This window comes from Amaranthus tricolor, chromosome 15, assembly GCF_026212465.1.
Source record: "Amaranthus tricolor cultivar Red isolate AtriRed21 chromosome 15, ASM2621246v1, whole genome shotgun sequence".
Taxonomy (NCBI): Eukaryota; Viridiplantae; Streptophyta; class Magnoliopsida; order Caryophyllales; family Amaranthaceae; genus Amaranthus; species Amaranthus tricolor.
The window spans coordinates 19,664,904-19,676,345 of NC_080061.1; the positions used below are offsets into that span (position 1 = coordinate 19,664,904).

Genomic DNA, 11,442 nt, shown 5'->3' on the forward strand with positions numbered 1-11,442 from the left:
AAGGAGGCTGCAGCTACATCTAGAACACAATAATTGGTCAGTGAGAGTGATGATGAATCTTTCAATCCAACCCTGTCATTCCATAGTTGTGACAATGATACTGTGTCTTTGGTTGATAGTGATAAAGAGGCTGAGGTAGAGAATGGAATAAGGATGGAAGATGTTGATGCAGATTATTTTGATCCATTTGAAGGACCAATTTGGGATGATGAATGTGATGACTTTGATAATTATTTGACTAAGTTGTATAAGAATGGGGAGTTGTACAAAGACAAAGGTTTTTGGAACATTGTGATTAAAGAGTGGCAATTGTTTACAGATAAGCAACATTTGAGGGATGTGATTAGGGATTATTGCATACAATCTGGTTTTCTAGTGATTGTTGATAAAGCAGACTGACTTAGGTACACAATTAGTTGTAGTGAAGCAAAATGTGAGTGAAGATTGCATGCTTCTAGGTTGCCTGGTGGTGTCACTTGGGCTATCAAGAAAATTCAAAATGCTGAACACACATGCTTGGGGTTAGAAACCAAAAACCCTATGGTAATAGTGAAGTGGGCATGCCATGCCTTACTGGATGACATAAGGGCTAATAATGACATCCTAGGTAAGGCTTTGAATGAGCTTTTGTGGTCCAGATATGGTGTTGAGATGGACCAAGCTTGTATAGGGTTAGGAACATGGCCTTGAGTATCATTCATGGTGGGCATGATACATCATATAGTGCATTGCCATCTTACTGTGATGTTCTCAAATCAACAAACGAGGGTTCATATGCAAATTGTGCTTGGTATCCCCCTACACATCCTGATAGACCACTAGTATTTATGAGCATTTTTGTATCATTTAAGGCATCTCTGGAGGGCCTTTTTTCTGGTTGTAGAAGTGTTATTGGAGTGGATGGGGCTCATTTAAAGGGTAATTATGGTGGTGTTTTGTTATCTGCAATTGCCCTTGATGGCAACAATGAAATGTTTCCAGTGGCATGGGGCATTGTTACATGTGAGGATGAAGAGAGTTGGAAGTTCTTCATTTGGCATCTTAAGCATGTACTGGAACCAAGTAACAGAGGCGACAATTGGTGCATAACATCTGACAGGCAGAAGGTAACAACACTTATTACTTGGTATTTCATTGATTATGCATAATCTTCTAAACCTAATCTTAATATGTTGTTTTCAAATACAGGGAATTGAGAAGGCTGTCACTGATTTGTAGCCTAAGGTGCAAAGAAGGTATTGTTGCATACACCTTAGTGCCAACTGGAAAAAGTGTTTTCACGGGCCTAAGTTATGGCAATTGTTTTGGCTAGCATGTGGGGCCTTCTCAACCTTCACATTTGCAAAGGCCATGAATGAGATTGAAAAAAAACAACCCTGATGCAAGGAGATAGCTTGCTAATTTGGGTCCACAGGAGAGATGGACGAAACATAAATTTGACCCTAAATTGAAGTGTGATGTTAACAAGACAAATTTTTTGGAAAGCTTCAATGCAACCCTAGGGACTGACAGGTGCAAGCCAGTGTTAAGTTTGTTAGAGGGAATTAGGAGAGTAACAATGGTTAAGTTAGCAACAAGGAGGCAGAAGTATGAAGAATGGGAGAGGCTGTGTCCAAAAATTACGAAGAGAGTTCAAGTATTGTGCAATGAGAGTAGGTCTTGTAGGGCTTTCATGTCTAGTCCAGGGGAGTATGAGGTGGTGGAGGGTAAATCAACTTTGGCTGTCAGTTTGAACCAACGCACATGCCTTTGCAATGTGTGGCAACTCACTGGCATACCATGTAGGCATGCAATGAGAGCGATACTTCATGAAGGTCTTGATCCACAATCCTTGGTTGATGATTGGTATTCAGTAGAGAAATATAAGTTGGCCTATCATCACAACATTAAACCTATCCCTGACCAGGATAAGTGGCCAGCAACTGAACACCCTACTATATTACCTCCTGTGCTCAAAAGAGGTGTTGGTAGGCCTTGTAGGAATCGAAAAAGAGGTGATGATGAAGAGAGAAAGACAAAGAGGAGCAAGACAATAAAATGTGGGAAGTGTGGGGATTTTGGTCACAATAAGGCCAGTTGCAAGGGAGGGGCAACAAAAAAATAGAAGGCAGCAGCAGCAAACACTGATGATGCTTCAACTTCCAAGTGCAAGGGAAAGAGCAAAGCAAAATGATTAGTATTTGTGTTATGTGAATGTGATTACTTAACTTCTGACTTCATATGGATGAACAGTACATTAATCCTCTTTTGTATACCTAATTGATGCATAGTAGATTAATCCTCTTTTGTATAACTAATGGATGAACAGTAGATTAATCCTTTTTTGTAAAATTAATGTATGATTATGGATGCAAATTATGTAAGATTGTATTCCAGATTGTATTAATTATGTAAGATGTTGGATAAACAGCAGCAACTTGGTATGCAAATTGATCTAATTCCAATTTTTTGGTAATGAACAGTACAACCTTACTTTTACAAGACAAGAACCAACACAATACCTAAGCTTACATATATGGAAACCATTACAACGCTTACAATCTTACTTTACAATCGTAAAAAAAACCAATAATAGGTAGAACATTACAACAATTTTCATGAAAACCAGAACCTTAAGTAAGCTATCAACCTTCTTGGACAGCCCTTCAACAGTTGCTTTGAGTTCATTAAATTGTTCGCCATTCAATATTACAGGAGCAGCACCTTGTACCTCTGCAGGTGTAGCTTCATCAATGTTTTCCTTCAAATCAGCATCAAAACCCCATTCAAATGCTTGGCACGACATACATTTGTAGTAGATTCTTCCCAGATTGTTAATTGAACCCGAAACCCTAATATCATAGAATTTTTTTGGGTCACAGTAACATTTCTTCAACCTTACCCAGCTATCACCAACTTCAATAGAATTAACGTTAAGGCTTCCATGTCGTCTTTTGGTATTACCCGAATACACCTTACCGCAGAATGATGAGATCCTTGAGGAAGTGGCCATGGAAGCAGAGAAGGAAGAGGAGATGGAAAAGAGAAGAAGAAGATCGTGTGTTTGAATTGATGCTGGATATTTAAACAATTACAAACTTACCACGGTTAGGTTAAATTCAAAAATTAACGGACATTTAACGGAAAAATCATTATTAGTGTCACGGTTGTAATTAGCATATACTTGGGGGGTACCGCTAAAATACACTAGGGTACCATTGTTATTTTTCTATAATACATGGGTACCATTGATAATATCTTTATAAAAATTAATGTATAATACAAATTATAAAGTTAAGTTTTAATAACAATTAAAATACAATACATTGTCCAAAATACTCCAAATACATAAAAGTCTCAAAATACTCAAATTACATGTATATTAACATTATGTTGGATAATCCAACAAAGGCATTGTATCATTGATTTATCTTATCACAGAGTACAAAGTTCAGACATATAGCTCTCCAATCATAATAAATTAAAAAAATTATTTAAGTGGTACGAACTCTAATTACTAAAGTTGGATATGTAGTAAACTAGTAGTACTAAACGTAAACTAGTAGTACTAAACAGTAGACTATTAGTTTCATAATCAATAGAATTAATTATTTAATAATTAATATATTAAACTTAGTGGGCGGGCAGGTATATCCGCGGGTACCTTTTTCGCGTCGCTACCCGCCTATTTATCTTGGCGGGCGGATGTTACATGTTTAAATTTTTTTTTAAAAAACCTTTGTTCAAGTCCGCTCATTTTTCGAGCTGAGTGGATCGAGCCTGGCGGGCCACTAGCTCTGCTATAAACCCTACATACCTGACCATTTACGGAGTAAGGCCTAAAAGCCATAAACTAGTCATATTAATTAGGTCCGCTCCCCTCTTATTTCAGTTTTCAAACTTGAAGCTGTCTCCAGCGAGTAGAGACTCAGCCAGTCAGCCTTCATCTTTCCTGTCGTTCCCTTCGGGATTTCTTCTCTGAAGTTCGGCTCTCCCCGCCTCTCTATCTCTAGTCGTGAGCTTTCCCGTTAATCGTTAACCTAATCTTTCATTGTTAGATTTCTTCGTTTCTTTTATTTTTCCAAGCTTTCCATTATTTCTTTTCTCTAACCCTAATTCTTGTTTTGTTTTTAATTATTGATATTGATTGAAATCGAAACAATCTAATTCATTTCATAATTTAGTAAGAAATTAAGATTGGGTATGCTCTTGTGGGCTTCTTTCCGTATGTATTTATTGTTTTTTTTTTGTTTATGTTAGGCATTAATTCTGCAGAATGTCGCGTGTTTATGTTGGAAACTTGGATGCACGCGTTTCTGAGCGTGATCTTGAAGATGAGTTCCGCGTTTTCGGCGTTATACGAAGGTCAGCTCTTCAATTGCATAAATTGTGCCATGTTTAAGCATATAATCTTCAAAGTTTTTTTTTCCTGGATATGGTAGTTTTAAAAATCTTTATACAAATCATTAGATGTTGATTAGTATTATTACAATTTACACCCATCATAGTATGGTTTCCTTAATCAGGTGTTTTTCTGCAGTGTATGGGTTGCACGGAGGCCTCCAGGCTATGCATTTATTGATTTTGATGATACTAGGGACGCAAAAGATGCAATCCATGCTTTGGATGGTATTGTCTTGTCAATTTATTATTTTTGAAGCCATGTACTTTTATGTTTTTACTGTTAACTGCTTGCTCTTAAATCTTAGTCAATTCTTTATATTTTATGATCTGCTTTTGCAAGTCTGCGTTATTCTTGTTTTGTAATTATATGTTCGTTGTTAATGACAGTCTTTTCCTGTGCTTCATTTCGTTTGTCACTAGTGGGATGTAATGGTTTTCAACCTTTATGATGAAGGTGGACTTGAATTTTGATTGTCCCTTTCTTTGTTTGTCTATTTTTCTGCATACGGAAATTGAGTCTGTAGGAAGGTAGCTAGGTAATGCACCAGGAACGAAGTTCATATGTTTGTCGGTTTGGAATGTGAAATCAGTTTCAAAACTACGTCAGTTGTTACAGTGAACTGTCTAAGACCATTTTGTGGATGATATATTTATAAAACATCTTATACTTGAATTGAGGTTTAAAAGGTGATCTTAAGATTATAGGTGGTCCTAGTATTTTTTAGACAAATGGTAATATGATGGTTTTAGCTATGTGGATGTTTTTTCCGTTATTAGATCTTCTTAATTTTTTTAAAAATATTTTTATGCCCCCTCTTTTTTCACTTGAGAAATGCGACTTAATAACATGTGAACAAGGTGTATGACTAAGGTTAAAACTTGTATGATACAATATGCGGAATGACAAAGCAAACACAAACACAAGAGATGGAGCATTGAAAATGATAAGGGATGTTTATTTATAAACTTATCCTTTATATTTGAGACTTCCCTTTTTGAGTCTTTTTGAGTTAGCAAGGTGTTCCTTGTTTTTGATTTAAATTTTAGCATTTTTTCCATATTTACTAATGTAGCTTATCAATTGAGTGTAATATACTAATGTCTACTTGTTGGTCACTGGATAAAGGAGGAGGGTGAGTTTTATGTTTGACAACTAGCTTAGTAAAACTGAGTCACATCCCATAACCCTAATCATTTGAGGATTAAGGCTCTGACATTGTTGTTTCTCGTGGATGCTGACATGCTGTATAGATCCAGTAAAGTAAAACAAACAGAATCATTGTTTAACCCCTTTAATTCTGTCTCCCATCTTCTCTAGATTTGAGTTGTAAGCTTTTTGTTTTTGTTCACTGCTGCATTGAACAATGACCACTATTTTCACTGAACTGTCTTGGCAATATTTTGAAAACTTTAGGTTAAAGTCACCACTATTTGACTTGAAATTAAAAAAAGAAGACATTTGACATGGACATATGATAGCTTTGTATTCTTTCTAATATATCAGCATTGTTTTGTTTGTTGTTGACAATTGGCATTACCATTCTTTCAGGTAAAAATGGTTGGAGAGTTGAGCTTTCACACAATTCTAGAGGCGTTGGTGGAGGTGGAGGCGGTGGTCGGGGTGGAGGCCGTGGGCGAGGTGGTTCTGATTTGAAGTGCTATGAATGTGGGGAGACAGGTCACTTTGCTCGTGAATGTCGTGCACGTGGTGGTGGAGGCGGTGGAGCAAGGCGCCGTAGCCGCAGCCGCAGCCCAAGATACAGAAGGAGCCCAAGTTATGGTAGGAGGTATGGACACCAATTCTGTTTTCTATCAAAATCCTTCTGATGGCTGGACTTGTATTAATTGTTTGGCCAATGCCCTTGTAAATTTGTAGCATTTTATTTTCTAGTATTTTTGGGAGGTAGGAAGGGTAATGTGTATTTATTTGAGTTGGATGGTGTTACCGACTTCACACATTTCCATCTATTTTATTTGTGTAGGAGTTACAGTCCCCGTGGTAGATCTCCGCCTCAGAGGCGTCGGAGTCCCTCACCTCGTGGAAGAAGCTACAGCAGGTCACCACCTTTCCGTGCTCGTGAAGAGCTGCCTTATGCTAACGGGTAAAAATCCTCTATTTTGCCTCGTAAACTTTTTTATTAGACCTGTGACTAGTCCCTTTTAGTCTGGCATTCATGTGAATTCAAAAGGATCCTCCTTCTTTTTGTACTATTTTATTCACTTCAAACAAAAATACTTTGTGGTAAGCGTCAATTAGATAAGAGCAATAGTGCATCACGTCTACTCTTCTTATTGTCATTGCTGAGGGGGAATGTATGGTCAATATGGCTTTGTGTTAAAGACAAGTTAACAAATCAATTAGACTAAAGCATTTGTGCATCACAGTTACTCATTAGTCTTTCCTGGCTATTGTATACAGGTTGTTCCAGTTAATGGGAAATAAAATGGGTCTCAATGGCCTTTGAAATAAAAAAATAAAATTGCATTCCAGTCAGAAGATAGATAATGAATCCTTTGTAAGTAATGTTTGTTGAATTGTTCTCTCTATGCGTGCAGAAATGGTGTAAGAGAGCGACGCCGGAGCAGGAGCTAAATTGGGTTGTGTACTATGAGGATATTTGGGTTCATGTATGTAGTCATGCTTGGAAAGCGATGAATTCTGTTTAAGCTGGGTGTTGCCTGCAGCCATAGATCTTTTTGGTTAAGTTCTTTTCTTACTGTGTTAATTGACACCTTGGGTTAAACTTGTGTATGGTGGTAGCTTCTTTTATATTTACTCTTGAATACATTGCAAAATAGCTGGCTAAGTTTTGTACTTTTTTTTCTTGTAACGAGGTCTCTTCATGGTTCTGCTACATTGGTACTTGGTAGTGTGCTCCTTCTGCTTCTACATCATTGGTTTTCTGCTTCTGCGTCATTGGTTTTCTGCTTCTACGCCATTGGTAGTCTGCTTCTAGTTTCCTCTGTGGTTTAGTTGTTCTCTGCCGTCCCTAGGATCTTCAATTTGAGTTATTGTGGATCTCGGCTGACTTCATCACTTGGAAAAGCCCTGCTTAATTCAATCTGCAGCATGATCCTTCTCCCTCCCCTGTTCCTTACTGCCTTCCCCAGGATCTTCAATTTTGATCTATTGTGGATCCAGGTTGGCTTCAGCACTTGGAAAGCTGTTTCTTGACTGAATCTCGCCAGCATGATGCATCTCCTTCATATCTTAGTGCAACTTTTTTCTGTTGTTTACCTGGATACACAAATTTCATGAATCTATTCTGGCAGGCAATTGTAGAAGTCGATACTTTTCAGAACCTGTTATTTCAAGTGCTCCTCGATAGGGTCCCAATGACTAGGTATTTTGAAGTACGATTAACTTGCGGAACCTGTGGAATCTTGAGTGTTCTGCTGCTTTGTTAGGTTTAACTTTTTCTAGTTTTTGTTTCCTTTGGGGTGAAAGGCAGTGATGGCCTGTGGGAGGATGGTTTTATGTAGTAGTTGATTGGGCAAATTTCTTTTCATATATTACGTTAGTCTTTTTGCATGCCTTTATTTGTGAGATTACTGCATGCCTTTATTTGTGAGATTACATTCATTGATCCGAGAGGCGAGAGAGCTCTATAGACTATACTGCATGTTCTCAAACATGGGACTGACTTGCTCTTGAGTCTTGTTGAATTGGAAGTGATCAATGGTCGGTCATGTTTCTTGGTGTCAATTATCAATGGGCATTTGCATTGATGAATTTGCGTAGCATCATAAAAAAAGCATCCTTGGTATTCATTTCTGTGTAGCATTCATACTATTACTATGTCATTATCTCTTTTCTTTTCTGTCACTGTTAACACACTGCCAATTTTCTTTCATTTCTTGTCGTTTCTTTTTCTACCCATTTGAATTCTTAGTAAAAATATACTTTACGTAATTCAAATCGTCTCATTTTTTTAATCTTTGTACAATAATTGTAATATGTTTTTAGGGATGAAGAAAATAATAATGTACTTCATTTGCTATATCTTCTTTTTTCTACCTTCTGAATTACTTGCTACATTATTATTTTAAAAAAATTACATAGAATAATTTAATCTTTTTATGATTTTCTTACAGTAATCCCGATTAACTATGAATGATTTCAAATTTATGGGGTATTTACTTAGAATAAATTTGAGTAATCTGATAACCTGCTATATTAGGTAATTTATCAAAAAAATAAACTGAAAGTTAATGTAAAATTTGAGAAATTTTGAAACTTTACTTAAAAATTTTTGAATAATAAAAAAAATCAGAAAATTTTTCAAAATGTTTTTTACATTTTTTTTGTGATTTTATCTTAATTTATTTTTTCTTTTTAAAAATAAAACTTGTTATAACAAATCATTCGATTATTGAGTTTATTTTAGGAAAATATCCTCTATTGTTGGGATTTTTTATCGATAATCAATGTGATTATTGTAGGAAAATTAAAAAAATATTGAATTATTTTAAGTAATTTTTTATATTATTTTTAGCAAAAATAATTTTGTAAATGACTATTTTGCTCCTTTTTTCTTTCCTTTTTTATACATCTCTAACTTGTATAAATGTTTATTTAGAAATTATGTCTTTTTAATATACACAAAAAGTTCGACAAGACGGTTTCATGAGATCGTCAATTTGGGCTGGCTCCATTTGTGTGTGTAACAGTATCACATGCTTTCCTTTTTTTTTTCCTCATTTTCTATGCTTTAATTAATTTTAAGCTTAAAGGTATCAATTTCAACATAAATTAAAATTTAAACAGATTAATTAAAATTAAAAATTTTAATTTTGGACCTATAATCGATCAATTTTGACATTAAATTGATTAATTTCTATCTAAATATGATTTTGATTTCACAATTTCAAAACAAACTTTAATAAAATGGTATTATTCTATCATCTTATGGATGAATTTTAAAGAACAAATGAATGATCAATAAAACCATTCATAATAGTGTTAAAACATTGCACAATACAAGTACTACTATTCAATGCATACATGATGTCTTTATAGAACATAAGAGTACTTATACTCTTTAATCATCGATCAATAATAGTGATATTGCTCTTTCTTTAATAATTTTCGTTCATAATGGACTTGGAAATAAAATTGTAGGTGTAAACTATAATGTTTGCTTATCCTGGATATGAAGGTGGAGAAAGTTTCGATTTCGAATTATGTTTGCCAATTGATTCAATGAATATTCTTGGAAATGACCAAAAGTTTAAGGCTTTTTTGTTTTGATTTAAGAATGATCAATTTAGACCTTAGAGTGGTTAATTATGATCATGTATAATTTATAAAAAAAATCAATTTTAACCTTAATTATTTTAATTATGACCTTAAATAAATCAATTACTAAGTGCATATTGAGAAAAATTATAATTGTGCTGGACAGTCGGAGACCAGCTCTTTAATATAAAGATCAATTTTTTAAATTTGTGTATAAGCATTGTGTAGCGGAGGAAGTATGAAGTATTTCAAAATGGTTCGGAACACTTTATTTGCTAGTGTTACCTTGGTTTCAATTAATTTGTAGTACTTTTGCTCATAATTTTCTTTTAATCTGGTCATTAGATTCATTCTACAATCACAAAAAAATTAACTCCTCTCATTTCTGTAGTTCAATTTTAAGTAAAACTAAATACACGCATAATTATAGAAATAAATTGTAACATTTAATTATGTTACTTATTGAATTTCTATACAAATCAATTGTAATTTTATAATGAAAACACAAAATATCAAAAATATTATACTTCCTTCGTTCTTTTTGTTTGTTGATTTTATTTTTTGCATGCATTATAAAGTAAATTTGAGCTTTAGTATCTTTAAGAATGCATCTAAAAACAAAAATTATACCTTGTTTTAAGACGAATTTAACAAGATTTTACATGAATATATTTCATTTTCCATATGTATTTCAAAAATCTAATTTAAATTTCTCTCCTTAACTGAAAAAAAAATTTAAAGTGGAAAAATAAAAATAAACGGAGAGGATATTTTTTAATTGAAACATTTCTTTAAGTGTCCTCAATAATACAGCTATTTTAATACACTTTTAATAGTTACAAATTTATTAATTACCTTAAAATGTCAGGTGTTAAATTTGTGAGTTAAAAATATAATAATTTGACAATTAAAAACTCAAATTAGTTTTAGCACTTACTTTAAGATGTAAAAACATACTCTACAACTTAAAAACACTTATTTTAAAAGGTTATAACACTTTAATACATATTAATATCTACTCAAAGTTGAGTTTCAAATGTGTTTAGTAAATCGAAAATTGGTCAATGAAAAACTTAAGAAATACTTACTCCTATTCACCTTAGGTGTCCTATTTACTTTTGAGACACTAGTCATCTATTACTCTTAAATTACATTTTATTATTAATCTATAAGTTAAAACATAATCATGTGTGATCTTATTTGATTCGTTTTGATGTAAAGATTATTAATATCAACTTTTTATACTTTTTAATTGTACATAACTCGATATATTAAGAATTGAATAAGTACATTGAATAGCGTGCATAAAATAAATGAGACACTTAAGATAAATAGAAGGGAGTATTATTTTTTCTTTCGAAATTGAAGTTGGGATATATTATTAATGATTAATGTCTGCAAAACTACAATCTGCAGTCCACTCTGGAGCACCATCATCGCTCACATCAGTAGCTGCCCATCGGGCGAGTCTCGGAACACATTATTAAAATTTATAGGACTAAAAATCAAAAAAAATAATATTATCATTAAGAGTTTGTGTTGCATAGAGCTTGGACTAGAGTGTTCGCGTGACCTTCAAAAATGACTTGTTTCCATTCCTTCTCTTTAACCAAATCCACAGCCTTTCGAAAGACTTTAATCTCACCATGTTCAACCTCAAAGTTACCCCCACAGCTAGGGATGGCCACGGAGCGGGTTACCCGGAACCGAACCGGTGCGGAACCCCTTGGATCCGGATCCGTTCGCGACAGGTTCCGACGGCCTGAACCGCGGAACCGCCGGAAAAACTGCATAAACCGGACCTAAGAACTGCGGGTTGG

General features: G+C 34.4%; 2 protein-coding genes across 3 annotated transcripts; both read left to right on the forward strand.

The window, feature by feature from the left end:
* Nucleotides 1-1,558: 1,558 nt before the first annotated feature.
* On the forward strand, nt 1,559-2,104 carry LOC130801132 (uncharacterized). Its single transcript, XM_057664898.1, has one exon. The coding sequence runs from the start codon at nt 1,559-1,561 to the stop codon at nt 2,102-2,104; it is 546 nt and encodes a 181-aa protein (XP_057520881.1).
* Nucleotides 2,105-3,829: 1,725 nt separating this feature from the next.
* On the forward strand, nt 3,830-8,116 carry LOC130801293 (serine/arginine-rich splicing factor RSZ22A-like). 2 transcript variants are annotated; one of them, XM_057665112.1, is made up of 6 exons: nt 3,830-4,032; nt 4,240-4,344; nt 4,520-4,608; nt 5,933-6,170; nt 6,366-6,485; nt 6,940-8,116. In XM_057665112.1, the coding sequence occupies exons 2-6, from the start codon at nt 4,256-4,258 to the stop codon at nt 6,974-6,976; spliced, it is 573 nt and encodes a 190-aa protein (XP_057521095.1). In that variant the 5' UTR covers nt 3,830-4,032; nt 4,240-4,255; the 3' UTR covers nt 6,977-8,116. The 2 variants fall into 2 exon arrangements, with proteins under 2 accessions (XP_057521095.1, XP_057521094.1); XM_057665111.1 differs by having other exon boundaries at nt 3,830-3,994.
* The last annotated feature ends 3,326 nt before the right edge of the window (nt 8,117-11,442 follow it).

Excerpts from the sequence above, each read along its gene's own strand:
- LOC130801132 (XM_057664898.1), top strand. The coding sequence starts at position 1,559 with ATGGTTAAGTTAGCAACAAGGAGGCAGAAGTATGAAGAATGGGAGAGG.
- LOC130801293 (XM_057665112.1), top strand. The coding sequence starts at position 4,256 with ATGTCGCGTGTTTATGTTGGAAACTTGGATGCACGCGTTTCTGAGCGT. Across the intron at positions 4,609-5,932 it reads TGCAATCCATGCTTTGGATG|GTAAAAATGGTTGGAGAGTT; the intron begins GTATTGTCTTGT and ends CCATTCTTTCAG. Across the intron at positions 6,171-6,365 it reads AGCCCAAGTTATGGTAGGAG|GAGTTACAGTCCCCGTGGTA; the intron begins GTATGGACACCA and ends TTATTTGTGTAG.